The 19,368-nt window shown below is 33.6% G+C and overlaps 3 protein-coding genes across 4 annotated transcripts; all 3 read right to left on the bottom strand.

Annotated features, from left to right (window-relative positions):
* Window positions 1-785: 785 nt before the first annotated feature.
* LOC145115198 (uncharacterized) lies at window positions 786-2,213 on the bottom strand. The gene has a single exon (XM_079051436.1). It carries the CDS (start codon window positions 2,211-2,213, stop codon window positions 786-788), a length of 1,428 nt encoding a protein of 475 aa, XP_078907562.1.
* A 9,403-nt stretch (window positions 2,214-11,616) lies between these two features.
* LOC145146711 (pentatricopeptide repeat-containing protein At3g06430, chloroplastic-like) lies at window positions 11,617-13,297 on the bottom strand. Its single transcript, XM_079075021.1, has 2 exons — window positions 12,916-13,297; window positions 11,617-12,834 (listed from the first exon to the last, which is right to left on the bottom strand). The coding sequence occupies exons 1-2, from the start codon at window positions 13,243-13,245 to the stop codon at window positions 11,740-11,742; spliced, it is 1,425 nt and encodes a 474-aa protein (XP_078931147.1). The 5' UTR covers window positions 13,246-13,297; the 3' UTR covers window positions 11,617-11,739.
* Window positions 13,298-14,922: 1,625 nt separating this feature from the next.
* LOC145146685 (squamosa promoter-binding-like protein 1) lies at window positions 14,923-19,141 on the bottom strand. Of its 2 annotated transcripts, XM_079075019.1 has the most exons (10): window positions 19,021-19,141; window positions 17,916-18,933; window positions 17,678-17,826; window positions 17,271-17,597; window positions 17,099-17,173; window positions 16,903-17,010; window positions 16,639-16,756; window positions 16,223-16,521; window positions 15,595-16,143; window positions 14,923-15,518 (listed from the first exon to the last, which is right to left on the bottom strand). In XM_079075019.1, the coding sequence occupies exons 2-10, from the start codon at window positions 18,676-18,678 to the stop codon at window positions 15,081-15,083; spliced, it is 2,826 nt and encodes a 941-aa protein (XP_078931145.1). In that variant the 5' UTR covers window positions 18,679-18,933; window positions 19,021-19,141; the 3' UTR covers window positions 14,923-15,080. The 2 variants fall into 2 exon arrangements, with proteins under 2 accessions (XP_078931145.1, XP_078931146.1); XM_079075020.1 differs by having other exon boundaries at window positions 17,271-17,594; window positions 17,916-19,141.
* Window positions 19,142-19,368: the final 227 nt, after the last annotated feature.

The following is a 19,368-nucleotide window of genomic DNA, read 5'->3' as shown; positions in this document are numbered from 1 at the left end:
TCATTCGCATACTCTATCTTATACTCTTGATCTCTAAAAGCACACACTAATATTCTTCTCATTAATCTATCTCTTCTATCTTCCTTAGCCTCTTCTCAGTCTCATCTCATACTCTGCACATACTCTATCTATATATCTTCTTTACCCTTATCTTTATTTTTTTATATATACTATATCACATCTCATATTTCTATGCCATTCTCTATGCTCTATGCATGTTATTCTCTATCTCTTACTATGTTCTTCTCATATATCTAACTCTTAGCATGCCTTCTCATACGCATCTTACTTCATCACATACTTCTCATCTCGATCCTTCGGATCCCTTGACATTCTTTTTTTTCTCTTGAATTTATCCACGGATTCCTTACTTTTAATCCCTCACGGATTATCTTTGAGTTCTTAAAAACACTTCATTACCTTGTTCCACTCATGGAACCTTTTCCCTATATTTTCTAACAATACACAATCTTTATTCACATATGAATCATCTATCTACATCCCATAAAGGCAGGCCCGGTCCTAGACATTTTGGGGCCCGGGGCAAAAAGAAAAATTGGCGCCCTTATAAATTTTTTTTCTTGTAAAGGAGGGCGGTACCTCCGGAAATTTTTATTAATTAAAAAAATAATACAATTGAAGGCTGGGGACTCCCCACCTATGAAAAAAAAGGGCTTCGGGACAGGCCCCGAAAGCCAAACAACCTAGCAACTATTAATACAAAAAAAATAATAAAAGGCCAAACATGCTCTGAACCATAATACATAAACATAACAAAGAAAAAACTAAAGAAATTTACATTTACGAGCTTTTTTAGATGCAAAGTCATCAATTATAGAATCAAGTTCAATATTATCCAACAAATCTTTTTCAATGCATAACATAGCCAAACCATTTAATCTTTTTTGTGACATTGATGATCTCAAATAATTTTTTAATAATTTTAGTTTTGAAAAACTTCTTTCTGCTGATGCTACAGTAACAGGTATGGTTAATAGAATTCTATATGCAATACAAACATTTGGATAACAATCTTTACCTTTGGCAAACTCTAAAATTTCAATCGATGACATAACAACATTTGGCAAAGTCTTTATTAATACTTTAAGTTCCGTAATAAAATCATTTAAATCCACATCACATAAGTCATTATGAGTAAACTTATTTACAAAATTAGTACAACTTGTTTTAAGTTCAATTTCATCCAATGACTTTAACCTTTTTGAATCATATAAAAATCCAAAAATATTTTCAAAGTTTGTTAATTGCTCAAATCTACTTTCTAATGACGCAATTGCCACATCAACAATATATATAAAATACTCGATTCTAAATGATTCTTCGGGTGATAGTGAAATATTTTCACAATTAGTTTCATCAAATTGTTTTGTTTTAATAATTTGTCGTTTTTTTAGGAATATAGGTTCAACATCCATATCCGATGCAATGGCCTTAGCATTATCTATACTAAGGGCATAACCTTCATTTCTATAATTTTTAAAAAATGTCATCATATTTTTTAATAGATCAATTGTGGCATCAATACACAAAGTTTTGGTTTGCATTTTCTTACTAACTTTATTAATAGCAAATAAAATATCATACCAAATTACCATACCAAGTAAAAATTCATAACTTTCAATAGCATGAACTAAACTTTCAGCTTCACTTTTAGACTTTGCATCATCACATGATGAACATAATTCTACCAAGGCATCCCTTATATGAGGAGCTTGAAACCTAATGGCTTTGACACTTTTTATTCGACTCTCCCAACGAGTATTAGATAAAGATTTTACCGTTAAGTTAGGGACTTTATCAAGTAATATTGACCATCTTTTAGTTGAACCCGAAAATAATACAAAAATGTGTTGCAAAACTCCAAAAAAAGAAATAGATTTAGCACAAGAATGAGCCATATCACTAACCGTGAGGTTAAGACTATGACAAGCACATGGCATAAACAATGCTTTCGGATTAATTTCAAGTAATCGTTTTTGAACCCCTTGGTGTTTTCCTTTCATGTTAGAACCATTATCATAACCTTGTCCTCTTACATCATCAATATTAAGACCATATGATTTAATTGCATTTAATAACTCATTAAAAAGTCCTAAACCTGATGTGTTTTCTACTTTCAAAAATTCTATAAAAAATTCTTCAACTTTTATTTTATTATTAGACATGTTCACACATCGAATAACTAGAGTCATTTGTTCTTGATGGCTAACATTGGGGTGACAATCAAGGATAACAGAAAAATATTTTGATTCTTTTATAATATTAATTATAGAATTTCTAACTTTATTAGCTAAAATAGAAATGATTTCATTTTGAATTTTGTGCCCTAAATAATGAAGATGAGTTTGATGATTTTCTATGTGTCTAACATGCTATTGCATTATAACATCAAATTCTGCCATCATTTGAATTGCTCCCAAAAAATTACCATTGGATTCTTGAAAAAGTTTTTCATTACAACCTCGAAAAGCCAAATTGTATTTTGCCAAATATTTGATGACAACAATTATTCTTTTTAAAACTTGCCTCCAACGTTCTTTTTCAGTTAAAAATTTATTTTGTAAATCTTTATCAATTGTTTTATTATTATCCAATCTTGTTTTTACTTCATCCCAAGAATCCATACAAAAAAGATGTTCGGAACTATTTTCATGTTCGTTAAGTCTATCAAATAGATGTTTCCAATCATTAAATCCATCATTTGCTAAAGAAATTTTAGTAACATAATTATTAGGTTTAAAACAATTTACAACAAAAACAAAACACTCTATCAGCTTGTTTTGAGTAAATTAGCCATTTTCGATCACTCGTCTCACCATTACTTAACTTTCTAGTATAAGAAGCATAAGAAAAATGTCTAGATAAATTATCTTTAGGATACACAAAATTTGTTTCTCTTATTGGCCCTTTTTCAATCAAAAGATCTCTTAAGTTATTATCAAGATTATTCCAATTACTAGGATCATATATATCTAAAGGTGGAATAAATTGTTCATTGTTATTATTCATGCCATTTTCATTTTCATTCTCATTTGTAATATTAACATTTTCATGAGAAAAATTAACATCTTCATTATTAAAAATTTCATCATCAATAACAACATTTTCATTTGAAACATTTTCATGTATGACATTATCTTCTTCACCTAAACCATTTTTATGTGCAACATTATCTTCTACATTAGAAGAATTTATTTTTTTTACAAACTTATTCATAGATCCTTTTTTAGAATCATTTAATTGTTCAATTTTTTGTTTTTTTACTTCCAGACATATATTTTCTAGGAGGCATTTTTAACAGATAACAATTAAGATAACCGATAACAAACAATCACACAGATTCACAAAAAACAACTTAACAAAATAATGGGAAAGTAGACTACCTGATGGCTAATGTGGCTGCTCAGCAATTGACTTTCTGTTGCTTGTTTATAAGATTGTATATCCTTAATCCTTTGTTCCCAAAGCAATGAGAAATCTGAAGATTAAAAATACAAAATAATCTTTAAATATGAGAAATTTCAAATTTAGCAAAATCACAGAAAATAGATTAACTTTTTTTAAAAAGAAATTACCTGTAGGCAGTAGGCTGTAAGTCTGTAACCAGCTTAGCTGTTAATAATCTTTGAGCAATCTCAAATCTTATTATCTGAACATAAAAAACAGTTAAACAAAGAAATTAGAAAATTTATCTCATATCTTATTATCTCAAATCTCAAATCTGATTAATCATTCATAACAAAATCAACATTACAGAAGTTTATTTAATCAAAATCAATAATTAAATCACATTCCATTGCCTACTCTTAACAAAATAGACAAATAGTTCACAGATTAAAAAATTAGACTCACAATCAAAGCGTTGTACTGTACTTCAGTCTTCAAAGTTCATACGAAATCTGAATTCACCATTCACGGATTCACCAAACGATTCAGAAATCAGAAAAAGAACCACCACAGCACCACTCCACCAGCTATTTCAGAAATATGAAATTGGAAAATAAAAGAGAAATAGAGAATGAGTATTATGTAATTCGTAATCGACTAATCGGCGATGGCGAATCAGAAAATCAAAATTCAGAGAAGATGAGGAGATTGGAGAAGGGTAACCGATAAACTTGAAGTCTTGAACTAGAAATAGAAGAAGGAGAATCGAGAACTAACCGTTAGAGATGGTGTGTCGTTTGGATTTTCCATGGAAGCGAACTAGCGAAGCTGAAGAGAAGTCGAACTGTCGAAGATTCAATTGAGTCTTGGAAATTGGAACCGAGAAACTCAAACACGGTAGGTCAGACTCCGTCACTCCCGCTTCTTCAATTTGGGCGCAGTTCAATTTGGGCGCAGTGTGTAGGAGTTAATTTTGGGCCAAAAAAATATGGGCTGTGATTAATATAGGCTTAAAAAATATGGGCTGCAACTAATATAACCCAATAACAGGTATAAATATGGAGCCCTTTAGCGTTTGGGGGCACGGGGCGGTCGCCCAGCTTGCCCAGGCCCATGGGCCGGCCCTGCACAAAGGGATCATCTATCTATGTTTCCTAAGGAACCATCACCTCATTCCCGAAGGAATCATACTTTTGTCCCCGGAGGAACCTCTATCACATTTCCGAATGAATCATCTTTCTAAACATCTTTATCTCCATTATGTGACTCATCATATAATACTTGTCCCATGGACATTCCATCTCTTTATCTCATAGATATTCTATTACACATCTAATTCTTAACTCATTAAGTACTTGTTCATTATCTATGTCTAATAACATATAGGTATTTTATATAATACCATTCATGTCTAGACATACATACATATACTTATGATTATACTACATATATTCATTCTCTGTCTCTATCTATATTCTCTTAGGTATCTACGTATACCTTTTCTCATCATCATATACTTGTACTTAGGATTATAATAGATATATTCCCATTCTTTATGTGTCTACTCTCAAGGTATTACTCATAATACCCTTGTTCTTTCTATATACATCTCTATATACTTTGGTTATACACACATGATCAGATACATGATCTTAAGTGTATAACCACAAGTATATAATCGTACATAAGATTATAGTACATATAATCTTCTTCTTTCTTTCTCTTTGTCATGCTCAGTTACATGACTCTCACATACAAACATACATACATATATAATTATATATAACAACATATATATATATATATATATATATATAGAGTGTGTGTGTGTGTGTATTTGTGTGTGTGTGTGTGTGTGAAAATTATAACTTACTTTGTTAGTTAGTGAAGACTAACTACCCCTTTGGCTCATTTCTTCAATTGATGCATTATTGATCCACCTTCTTTGCTCTTATGCCTATTCATATACATATACAAGTTTCTTAATACTTGTCTTAGCCTATTAAGAGCTTAATGACTCTTATGGTCAAAGTGACCTCTTAATGGATCATATTTCTAACTTCACATTTTCTACCTCTTAATCTATTCCGACCAATGAATTAAGCACCCCCGTGATACCTAATGTGTTATAATCCACATCTAATGAATCAATTCATAATCTCGCTAGTTAGTGTTTCAAACCCTAACTCTCATTGAATTGATTCCACCATGGAAATCACTTTCTAAGCTTGATTAAAGCTTCTAAACACTCTCATTTACATCATAATCAAGCTATAGGTTAATCAATTCAATCAATCTACACAAACTAACAATTTCCATAAAATGGAGAAATCTTTAGCTTAATAAATAAAGGATGAAAATCCTTGTTAAGCTCTATCTCTAGCTTCTCTTGCCTCCATGTTGTAACGCCCGTGTTTCTGGGCTAGGCATTAATGTTGATGTAATAGGCTAGGTTAACCTTGTAACTCATTTTGAAATAATAAAGATGTATTATTTGAGTATTATGTGTTTTGTGCTTAATTGTGTGACTTAAATGAATTAAGGATAAAAATAAGCGTCAAAATAAAATGTTAGATAAAACCGATATCGATACATGAAGACGAAGTGGTCGTGACAAGGTTTCCGAATATATAAAGAATGCCGAAATCCGAGTTATAACGAAGAAGTTATGACATGTCGAAGTTTCGCGACAGAACCGGCACGACGCTGTATGACGTAAAATACGAATTTAAGATAGAGCGATATCTAGCCTTGGTGATCTAAACGAAAGTCGTAGAATATGTTAAACCGAGAGCGTGCATAAAAAGAACGTCTAAATCTGACTTCGTATGAGGAAGTTATGATTTTTCGAAGTTTCGACTTAGCAGTATGCAACCCGAAGTTCGAATATGAGATCGAGTGATTTCTAGACGAAACAATCTAAACAAGAATCGAAGATCTCGTCGATAGTAGTCCAACGGTGAACAGACAGACGAAAACGGATGTCAGATGAAGAAGATATGATTTTCTAACGGAGTTTTCTTGTCCCGACCTACTAAAAATAATATAATAAAAATAAAGTCAAAATTAGCCAACGGAGTCTAAACGAGAGTTGTAGAGCATGATCTCACCTACACGTGGATATAAAGAACGTCGAAAACGGAGCTCGTATGCGAAAGATATGAATTTATGAAGTTCGGAACACAAAATTTGAGGCTGTGTCGGAGCTCACGACGTGAGCACAGTGTTCACGACGTGAGCAAGTGATGGACGTCTTCCAGAGCAAGTGGACGAGTGACGAACCCAGTGACCTACTAGGCTCACGACGTGAGCATTGGAAACTCACGACGTGAATCCCGAATGTTGGCCCTATAAATAGAAATCGAGGGTCAGCCGATTTTGGTTGCTCTATCTCTTCTCTCTCACTCCCGATACTCTCTATAGCCATCCCGAAGTACCCCCGAAGCCCCGGTATCATCCCGAGACCCGAAGCGAGTCCCGAAGCACCGAATATCCCGAAAAGAAAAGAGTTTCCGAGCCGAAGCCCTGCCCGCGAGAAGCCCGGTGTGTGAAGATCTCCCGGTTTCACCGCAGGATACTACTCTTAGAGCCGTAGTGCTGTCCGATCATCTTCTGATCAAGTGAGTGTATATTCATTTTCTTCTAACACATAGATATGGAGTATTCTTTATAAAATACATGCTATGTGTTTATTTATATATTATTTGATTATTTGAACTAGTTGTTGAATGGATGTTTTGTACAGGTTTTAAGTTGTATATAAATGTATATATTTTTATCTACTAATATGTTGGGTAGAACATGGATAGACAGTTGTTGTGTGATGAAATAAAATGATGAGAGGCCTCGATGTTGTTTTTGATCTAGTCATCTAGCGGAGTATGGATGACGACCACAGACTCTTTCTAGACAGTCCAGTAGAACACTAGCATGTTCATAACTTGTAGGTGTTGTGAACGATGTGTTCACCGGTGTACTCTATCCCCCTCATGGTTGCCTTTAGGACATCTATTGTTAAGGAAACCCCTTTGCAGTAATGTCCGTCCCGATGAAAATCCTAGATTAGGTCCCTTGTAATAGTTGTTGTTTTAGGGACATAAAGTGAGGATAACGGGAATGGGTAATCGGGTTATTGTTGGTTGGTGAAATTAAATATAATTATTTATTGTGGGTTGAAAACCCTATATGCTCACCAGGCTCCCAAGCCTGACCCACTCAGTTTTTCTTTGTATTACAGGTAGTGGCGCGAGGGCATAAGTTGGATGACATTGTCAAGATATTTTTGGATTATAGACCTGTAGTTATATGTAACTGTTGTAAGGTCTATTTCGTATTGTTTATGCTTTTGGTCTATATCGGAACATGACATCCCGAGGTTTTGTTATATAATGAAAATACATTTCTTTATGAAATGCTTTGATAAATTCTTATCATATTTTGTTTTGGGAACAAATTCTGCAACTCTTTTAATCAAAGGATTACTCTGATTTTATTTAAAAGCATAAATGAAACCGGTCTTTTCTGGCCGTGATTTTGGGGATGTCACACATGCCAACACTAAAATTGCCTGCATTGAGCTCTCAATTGATTTGGGGAGTTTTGGTTTGAAATGAGGCTCTATCAAGTTTAAAACCTATGTTCTGATTGCGTGACCACACCGTGGTGAAGACTTCACCATGTCGTCGTGGTCTAAATGACCCTGTGGTCTTCTCTTCTCCGTGTTGTGGCGACTTTTTCTCATAGCATCCTAGTTTTCCCACCACGACTTGGTGCATAGTACATTGCTTACTTCTTTAACACGAAAGACTTCTTCTGAATCGCTTTTAACCCTCACCACTCCGTGCTGATTCCATTCCAGGTTTGGGATATTTTTGTCCCAACTTCTAAAGCACATACCTTCTTCGTTCTAACTCATTTTCTATGTTCTTTATATCCACATGAAGGTGGGAACGTACTCTATAATTATATTAAGTCACTTCTCACTGACTTAATACAAGTCTTAATCTATTAAGTCATGAAGTTGGCCTAAAAGCATAAAATTCACATTTTATCCTTTTGACAAAAAAATTCATCTTTTCATGCATTCTTTCTCTTGAACTTACTCATCTAACCTCTTTTAAGTGATTTAAACTCTTATTGGCTATTTTCATGAAGTCACAACTTCATATTCTCATCTTTTTCTTATAATTGACTATTTTGCCCTTTTGGTCAATATTGGAATAAAAGTCAAATTTTTCTAAATTTCAGGTTCTTACATTTAAGGTTTTGGTGAACAACAAATATGAACCTCCATTTACCCTAGAGAGACACATAAAATAAAAAATTGTGGCCTTCTCCTTATGTCTCTCCTTGGCAACCCAAACCATGTCCCTAAACAGGGTTCTAGAAGAATTTCCTCATACACAAACTAGGTGTCTTTCATACTTGTTGATTGTTGTCGGGGGTGTGACCTTGTAGATAGGTTCAATTGTGGACATTTTGGTTGTGTTATTGACTGCAATTATAGGTAATATTTTCTTATCCCTCTTGATGTAGAATTGGTTACAAAAAGTTCAATACACATGATAATATTATCATATGATATTGTTTTTATTATGTTGTTTAATGTGAAATTGTTTTTATAAGCATCATAACCAGATAACATCTTAAACAAAAAGTTTGACACTTGATCTTTCTTGTTTTGCCTCTTTTCAACAAATATTTTTGCATCTACATTGTCGATAAAACAATTCATGTCCCTTCAGAAATTATTATAATCACCAAAAATCATTCAACCCTTTAAACTACACATTAGCATGTGAGCCCTCGTGACACCAATATTTATAGTTTTCAACCTATGAATAAAGTGTTTTTCTTGTAAGTTCTTTTTCATGATTTCTTTATCAGATTGTGGTCTCTTTACCGATCAACTCATGATCGTGAAACACATCTTGTATGGGCTATAAGTAATTAAGTTATCTTTGAAAGTGTTTAATCATTTTAAAATAGATGTTTAGGAAATTAGATCCTAAAAGTGAAATAAAACAATCCAAGTTTGTAAACCTAGTATATGAGGGTGTACAAATAAATCAAAACAATAGTCTGAGGATACCATCACAAGGTATGTGGCCTTTTAAATATCCATGATTTCTTCACTATCCCAAGCTCCAATATGATATTGTGAGTATATGTCAAAATAGTAATGTTAGAGTTGAAAAACCTAGAAAGTAAACTCATAATTAAACTTTATAATGAAATTGGATAGTGGCAATAGTTCAATTTTAAAGTAAAACTCCCAAAAACATTTCTAAAATCATTTGGACTTATAAGTTATATGAGAAGCATTAGAAATAACCATTTCCAAATTCAACCAAATATAGTGAATGTGCTTTTAGATTCCCAACGCAAGTTCTTTACACTCCAAACAAATCCATTGCATTATGAGGGTCCTCATCGTTTAATGGCATAAACATGGTACTAGTACTACACCCAAAACTCGTTTAAAGGCATGGTAAAAAATATCGATGTTTTGAAAATATGTATAATGACTGTTATCCCATATAAAACCATGGAACGAGCTTGAAAATTTAATCTCTTAAACATTATTAGCTTGCACGGTAAACAATATTGAAAGTGGTAACCTATACCGGCAATAGGATTTAATCGTAATAGTTGTCGAGAAACATTCAAGTCAACCTATAATTAAGTGAATAAGTGATATACAAAAAATAGGATGCTTAAACAAGTTTTTATTCAAATATGATATTTTCCCCATGTGAAAATACTTTCAAAATATGTTTCATGGATGCAACAACATACATATAGTAGTCACATAGCAAGTAAGATCACCTTAGTATAAATTAAGTTAAAACATATATAAAAACCTCTGTTTTCGTTATGCAATTTTCGTGTTTTTAATAGTTATATACTTATATTGTATATCTTGCATATAAATAAATATATAAACTTAGATCATGCTTAAATAAGTAGCATAAAATGATAAAATGAAAGACAATGAGGTGGATTTTATGAACGCTTTTAAATAAATTACCGAAAATGAATATATGACAGTTTTATTATTAGAAAAAGACTTGTGTAATTATTTTTCTGATAATCTTTTTATTTAAATAACTAAAATTTAGAACCTAGTGGAGTCAGTGGTGGACCAGCAATGATTAAAAATAAACCCTTTATCCACGTCAAATATGTATATGTGTGTTTATGACTTGAAGTCAAGGTCAACGACCTGAAAAGAACTAGAAAATGCATCGATTGACTGATTCCAGGACCAATCCAAACACGACTAAAATAGTAGCTTTATTAATGTAAAACCAATACTTGATTTGCCTCCGGATACACGTTGTATTCAAGTTTCATCCACATCCACATCGATCCACTGCTTTATTCTTATAAGTGTTTTTTTTTTTTTTTTTTTTTTTTTTTTTTTCTGAAAAGCCAGATACCAGACACCAGAGAAAGGTTCAATGAACCCTTACCCCACAAGAGCTTGCAATTCGCATTGAATTTGAAATTGGCATTTAACAGCTAGCATCCAAAAAACAAAACCCAATTAAGCAAAAAAAATGTTACCACAAATACTGAAGCTTAAGGGACAATTAAACTAAGAAGAAAAAAAAAATGAGCCCTAGCTAGTATCCAAGAACAATATTCCCAATTTAATATTATCGATTGGTGGCAACTAAGGGAAAAGATTACGTCGTTTTAGCTGGATGAATATTTGGAAGTTTGTGTTTGCTTGAAGAGCTATTTGGTTAGCTGTGAACACAATATTTCAAGATCAAGAATCACTTGAAGACGCACTTGATGAACATGGAAAAAAAATACTTGATGTTGAAGGTAGTATTCTCACAAGTCCTAACGAAGATCATATCATTGAAGCCGATTCTAACTTACATAATTTAGTAAAAACGAATCAATATCGAATATTTAATAATTTATGTTATCTATTCCACTTTTCAAATTACATTTGTAGTGTGGAGATTGGAATTGTATGTTATATGAAAAGTGAATTATATATATTGTTGGAGGTTTTCTAATTTGTTTCCATACAAGTAAAACGTTACATAATAATGTATTATATAGGTTATTATTTATTTATGTTTTTAAAAAAATATTTGTCAAGATAAAATTGTGACAAAGCCAAAACTTTATGGTCTAATTTAGCATGATTTGAACTTAAAGGACTAAATGGTGACAAAGCCAAAACAATGATGTCAAATTTTATCTATAGTCCAAAAAACAAAATAACAATTCATTTGTTGTAATACAGAAGACAACACATATGATTATCCTAAACAAAACCATCTACATTTATACAAAACCTTTCCCTCGTTAACAAACACCAATCTTCAGTCTTTCCTGTTCTAAATCATGCACCTTATCATCCATGGCTTCCTTTTTATAAGCTTCCATCATTATAGAATAAGTCACTGCATCAGGCCTACATTCTTCCTGTTTCATCTTCTTAAACACTTCCTCCATCTTCATCAAATCACCAGCCTTTACACAACCATATAACACCGCATTATAAAAACTTGTATTCTCATGAATCTCCATTTCATTAGCTAACTCCACAACACTTGCCACCTTATGAAACACCCCTGCATTTGCATACCCTCTAATCAAACAGCAAAAAGTCTTGGTGTCTGCCCTCATTCCCTCTCCTTGCATTTGCTTAAATGTGTATTCCATGTTCTTGGCATCACCCACATCTGAAAACGCCTCAATTACATTGTTGTAGGTGGATGTTGTCCATGGAAATGAAAGCTTCCTCATGTACTCCATTACAGATGACATTTTGTCATACATCTTGTTCTTCCCGTATACACCTATTAGAATGTTGAAAGTGCGTGTTTCTGGTTCGATTCCAAAGTTTCTCAACTTTTCATACCATTTTTCCATTGATTCGATATCACCCATGTTGCCAAATAAGCTCAAAATCGTGTTCATTGTCCAGACATCTGGTGTACATGTATCACTATCAAGCATACTCAAAAGCACCTTTTCCATTTCTTGAAATTTCCCTGCTTTCCCATATCCAGCTAAGACTGTGTTTTGTGTTACAGTGTTGGGAGTGATGGATCTTTCATCCATTTGGTGGTAAATGGATTCGACAAGCTCAAATCTTGCAGCATCAACACAAGCTTTCATTAGGATGCTGAAGGTGTAAACATCTGGTTGGCATAAAGGAAGGGTCTTCATTTGGTTGAGGATTTTGAATGCTTCATCTATTAGATTACTTCGACAATAAGCAGCGAGTAAGGCTGTGTAGAGTTGTGATGTTGGCTCTAGTCCCTCTTGGATCATTTCGTCGAACAGGTGGCGGGCATGTTTTGGTTGACCACATCTTCCAAGTAGAACGATGAGCTTCATGTAAGTTCCTTCCTTGGGTTGATAAAATGGTTGTTCTTTCAGCATCTCAAATACCTGGAGAATTTGGATCCAGCATTTTCAGTAGTCAGTCCTAATTCGCGAAATAAAATACATTAGATTGAAGGATATGATTACCTGTAGAGCTCTTGACCACTGTTTTACGTCGACGGATTCAGATAAGGCTTCAGTAACCGTATTTACCCAAGGATTAAGGTTAGCTTTACGGTCGAGCTTCTTCTTAATGTTCTTAATCGGCGTTCTTCTGTTGGATGAATTTTCCGATACATGGCCCGGGTGCTCACCTTGTTTCCACAACTTCTTCTTTGGGGAAGAAGCTGACGCAATTGCACATCGAATTACGAATCGAGGAGGAGCAATGCCGTAATTGTGATTGAGGTTGCGGTTGTGGTTGTGGTTGCCGTTGTAGAATGGGAAAGAAATTGAAGGCGCCGCCGATGATAACATGATTTGGATCGAGAAAGTCGCAAAAATTGCTACATAAATCAGGTCTTTCCATCGTTTTGTAAACAAAAATAATAGTAATGAAATGGGATAATATATAGTATTTAAAAAATCTCCAAAATGCAACCAAATTTAAGAAATTATTAGGGAACTTCGGATAAAACCGAATTGTCTAACTGCATAATTTGTATTGAACTATTTAATTCGGATATTCGGATTTTTGGATTGTTTTTTAACAAAACCGAATTATTATTTTGGATTTCGGATTGGTTTTGATTTATAAAATAAGAACCGAATGATCCAAAATAAACCGAATAAACATTTATTATTTATTTATTTATAATATATATCTATAGTTATCTATTAATTTTGTAATTTATTTTTTCAAATAGGTTCAAAACGTTTCACCCGATAAAAAAACATCAATATGTATTATCTTTCAAAAGTTTTCTATCTATAAAATATTTAACTATAATATATCTTCATAGTAGTTGTTTATAATTTTCAAATCAAAACTAAATAATTTGTTTTCGCTTCTTGTATAAAATTAGGTAATATTATAATTATATGCCACTTTAAAATGTTTCGGTTTTTGAAAACCGATTTATAAAAACCGATCCAACCGAATTGTAACTGGATCGGATCGGATCGGATTTGAATTTATTTTGAACTATTCGGATCCATGTTTTGAAAATCGAAATCAATTTGGATTCACTTGATTAGATCGGATCAAATCGATCCATCCAAACAAGCAACCCTAGAAATTATGACCTACCTGTTATATTATTCTTTATATTTTGGATATGTAATGTCTAAAATGTTTTGGACAAGATATCATACAAAAATTAAAATGTTTTTATAATGAAGGTCATTGATAAAGCAATTTCAGTTAATTTATAATAATATTAAAAATGTGATATAGAGTTGTTTAATGTTTGTAAGAAACATTATATTTTATATTTTTCTGCTTAAATCTAAATATTTTTTATTTATAAAATAAAACTCTCATATTTTTATAAATTTTTTAGTTCCATCATTTGGTGTTTTTTTTTTTTGAAAAGAAAAAACCTAACTTTTTTTTTTTCAAAAATACCCTTAAATTTGATAAAAAAAAATCTCGTTTGGATCCAACTTTTTGGTTTCGGATCATAATTTGTTTGTTCTTATTGCTGATATTGTTTATGGTGTTTTGGTGGAAATATATAAATATTCAATTGTATATGTGTTTGCTAATTTGGAAGTTGAAGGTTTCTTGTTTGATAATTTTAATGAAATTATATAACAAATTGTTTCATGTCTCTCAATTTGAAAAATGAAGCTTCAGTGTCTGCTAACCTTGATGGAAATCGTATCACAAAGGGTTGTGTCTGCCAACTTAGAGGCCAAAGATTTGAGTCAATTAATTTGGATGCATCAACTAAACTAATTTGACGATTGAATGTTCTACATTTGCTAACTGAAAAATGTGTCTTACTGTCTTTTAATTTAAAGATGAATAAAATAGAATGCCTAAGAAAATTATTGACTATAATGTTTATTGATGTGATTTATGTAGCAATTTGTTGAGTATATAGTTATTGATGTGATTTATGAAAAAAAAATCAAAACTCCAACAAAGCAAAATGAAGAAACAAATTTCCCTACAAATCATATAAAAAAATAAAGTGTGAAATCATGAGAAAATACAAGCACCAAAATATACATATAAATATGCAAACACCCAACTTGAAGTTCATATCCATCCATACAAATCCAGCCCTTTTCTATATATAATAATAATAAATAATACATGGAAAACAAAAGTCTTGAAAAATTACGTGTATATATAAGCTTTTAATTTAACTTGCCCCATACTTGAGCCTTTCCCAAATAAAAGGCTGGAACACAAACATAACCTGGGGCGAACTCTTAAAAAGCAACGCCACACACACACACACCGCAGCAATCGCCACCATCGACAGCATCGCTGGCTTATATATCGCCAGCGAGGATCTCACCCCACCATAATACCCCAACTTCCCTTCACACGCATTACACCTTCCCTTAAACACCAATGCCTTTTCCTTTTCCTTTTCCATTTCAAATCCCTTAAATGACAATTCTGCCCCTCCTTTCACCTTTGTTTTTAAAGGAATATCAACCACCACATGTCCCTTGTTTTTATTCATCTTTCTTTGAACCAAATGAATGTAAGGGTAATGGCCTCTAAGGGACGCGTAATCATAAGGTGTTAAACCACTACTGTCATGACTTCTTCTCCATGCTTCAACTCCCACCTTTTAAATCATTTTACAAAAATCAGACAATTTTCTACAACTTAGTTAAATTAAACTGAAATTTGAAAACAATTACCATTTGAGGATCATTTGTTAATGCATCAAGCACATCCTCAGACCCATCTTTACCAGCTGCAATATGAAGAGGTGTCAAACCAGCGGGCCCCACTGCGTCAGGTTTAAACAAAACGGGACCGGGCCCACGAAAGTTTAACAGAAAGTCAACCATGGGTCTCGAGTTTCTTCTCACAGCCCGATGGAGTAAACCAATGTCCATCAAGGCGGTTTCAATTGAAGTGTGGTTTATTACTGTTATACCCTTGAAGATTAGAGTCAGTAGTTTGTTGACCACACGGCACCAGTCATGGTCAACTGAAAACTCTATGAGCCATCTAAATCGGTCAAACGAAAAAGGATCTGAATTTGGATCCATGGATGATAATCTTGATTTTAATTGGCTTCGATGTAGAAGCCAACCCATTTCATTTATAAAATCTAGTGCTTGATTTCTTGCTTCTAATTTTGAATCGTCTATATCGGTTTCTAGTGTGCGGATTTCTGAACACACGTCTTCTTCCGCTACTATAAATGGAAAGAAACTGCTGCTCAGACTGTCATCCTCGATCTAATCAAAAAATAAAAACATAAGAAGATTACTCAAAATCTTTGAAAAAATTAAGGAGGATTAAGAAAATAAAGATCACCTCGATGAAGCCTCTACCATGGATGTTAGGTATAGAGCAGGAGAAGGTTAGAGACTGGAGGTGGTGGTCGTGCTTGATCGACGAATCTCCACCGTCCATTACATTTGAGCAATTTGTTTGGAAAAGGTAACTGCCTTCTAGGGCACAAGTCAACCTTGATGTTGACCATGAAAAGCTAAAGCCTTTGACTGAAAATTCAGCAGTTTCAGAGAAAGAAACTGCTATGGGTTTAACACTCAAAATAGTTGAGTTTCTATGGTCTTTATTATGAGGTAAAGATGTGTTCAGAACAATCTGGCCTGTAGAAGCAAGAAATCAAGAATCTTGGTGAGATTAAGGAAAAAAAAAAAAAAAAGGTAACCTTTTTTTTTCTTGAAAGCATATTATGTGTGTATAAAAAGATTACAAGAACTAACCATCGCATGCAAATGCAACATGATCCAACACCCTAGTGTAAATCCATCCTGTTCTCCAGAAAGAATCACTAGATGCTTCCAGAAGCTTCCTCAAATTACTGCTTAAATCATAGCAAAGCTGCAACAAACATATAGTCATTTTACAAACGTTACAAAAACCACAAACCACCTTTGGGAGCAAAATTGAAAATATCAGCTATACTCAGGGACTAAAAATGTAATTAACTGTAAATAATATTCGGATAGAGTGACAAGGAAATGTACCTCATCCCAAGAGGAATTATCCATTCGAAGATAAACAGATAATATGATGCATCCAGGCTTGATATAACCTTCAATATCACTTGGACTTTGTGACAACCAATCAAGAATCTGTATTTTAAACAGTTTACCAAATTCAGCACAAAAATAAAAATATCAGAAGACCATATAGCCTACAATAAGTAAAAAAAAAAAAGACCTGGTTTCTGAGGAGAACAGGCAACTCGTTTGGATCTTTTCCAAATAGCTTGAATACAATCCTGTCTGTACGACTCTGAAAATTTGAAAAAAAAATCTCTTTAAAGATATTTTTCATAAAAAAAAAAAGCAAAGGATTGTACTATTTTAGACGTATATATAAAATTTAATACCTGTGCCTCGCCACTGGAGCTAGATGGTGACTGTGTTGCTGTGGAGCCTGAGGTCTGAGGGGGACTTGATTTGTGTGGGTCCCCCCCACGTAACCACATGGGGACATTGTCTGTATTTTCAAAGGTATCAAAGGTTTCCATGCAATCTTGAGAATCATCATAAGCATTGTTAAGGTCAATGGTGTTAAATTTCATCCTTCCAACTCCAACAGTAGCTTCCATAGGACTGGATTTAGGTTGGAATGGGATGTTGTTATTTGAGGGGTCAGTTATTTGTAAAGCTCCTCCATTTTCCATTGTTTCATATTCTAAAGGCTGTGAAGCCTCCTATAAACAAATCTTTTCACTCTTAGATGTTGAATCTAGTTTTAAAGATTATCAATTTATGCACTTGTGTCTGTATTTACCTTTTCAAGGGGTGGAATGGATGTGGAAGCATTCGTGAAATTTTGAGATCCAGTTATTAATCGAGACAAGTTACTCGCATTGATGTTGCCAAGATTCTTCAGTAGATGAGTGACCAAATCTTGCTCACTCCTTTGATCTGAGGTATTGGCTGCAATAAATAAAAAGTTAAGATATAAATTACAGAGTAAATACAAAATAGGCATATGCCAATATATAGTATTATGTTCAAGCACTTACAGTGTATATTGGTGAGTATTCTCAAAAGACTAATGAGCAAGTAACTACTCCCATGTTCAACATTCAAAGAGACACCATTAACCGTATTTTCTGGATGTGTCTTCCTTCTCCTTCTATTATGTCCAGCTAGACGCCTGCGACAGCTTCTTTTTCCTTCATCAAACTCCTGAAGAACATGAAACCTGCTGCACTGTTGACAAAACCTCTGCATCACATTCAACACCAGTGCTTTGGTGGCTTTAGAATGCAAATCACAAACTTTATGCCTTCTATGATAATCCTTAGCATTGCTTAAATCCGTTCTACAATCATCCACTTGACATACTGCACGATTGGATGTAGTTCCAGCAACTTTGGTCTTCTTCCCAGTTTTCCCCTCCCATCTCTCAGCCTCGTCTTCAGTTATGGGGTATACTTGACCACCAGCACCAAGTTTGAGGTTTAGAGCTCCAGCTTCACCACATACCTCTTCTTCATCAAGGACCATAACCCTCCTCTTCCCTTTCTGATTTTGCAGATTGATTTCGACAGAACAAGATGAAGAACTGTTAGACGCACCTGTGTTTGTCTGAAGTTCGGATGTAGTAACGGGAAACAATTGTCTGCTACTGTAATCCGATGGAGTGGCGGTAAACAGATCAGCGTCCCATTTCCAGTCATTTAAATCCCATTCCATTGTTCTCTTGCCGACAGCCTTCAAATCGGACACGACTGGGACTGGCCCATAGTAATGATGGGACTTTTGCCCAAATCTAGCCTCCATTAATCAAAATCCAAAATAAATCAATTCAACTCCAAGGTGCTACATATGATCTGGTGAATTAATCCTTATCCGAAACACCTAGTAAATAGATTCCCGGTTTCCTTGAAAAAAAAAAACCTAAATCCACAACTGTAAGTTGCAGCAACAAACTCCTTTGGTAAAATTAAAGGTACCGTCGAAATCTCTTACATTGCCGGAATCATGAAACAAGCAACCAACAATATATCCATGAATCCGAACAACAGCCAAAGTGCGCTGATGAATAATCATATAAAAAGGAATGGTATAGCTATAGCTAATAATAAAGAAAACAAAGGGAGCTTTGAATTCATGAACAACTACCTGGAGTTACGGAAATAAAGGGGACATAAGGAAGACGATGATTGAGGAATGAGGAGAGATGTAGTGAGAGAGTTTTGGCCTTTTGGGGACGGCAGTCTGCGGAGAAATATGTGAAAAATAAAATAATAAAAGTAAAGCAGAGGGAAATTAACAAGACAAAATGGAAAAAGTGTGGGAGGGTGGTGGGGCCTGATTGTTATCGATCATTTCATAATAATAAATTATAACTGAAAATGAATTCATTTTTTTTAGAAACGGACTGAAAAATGAATTCAATTTTTCTTTCTTGTACGTAATTTCTTGTATTGGTTAAAAGGTACTATTTATGATCGGACAAAACTGTAAAAT

This window comes from Lactuca virosa, chromosome 1 (assembly GCF_052849685.1).
Source record: "Lactuca virosa cultivar CGN04683 chromosome 1, Lactuca_virosa_CGN04683_v6, whole genome shotgun sequence".
Taxonomy (NCBI): Eukaryota; Viridiplantae; Streptophyta; class Magnoliopsida; order Asterales; family Asteraceae; genus Lactuca; species Lactuca virosa.
This window is presented reverse-complemented; position numbering and strand designations above follow the sequence as displayed.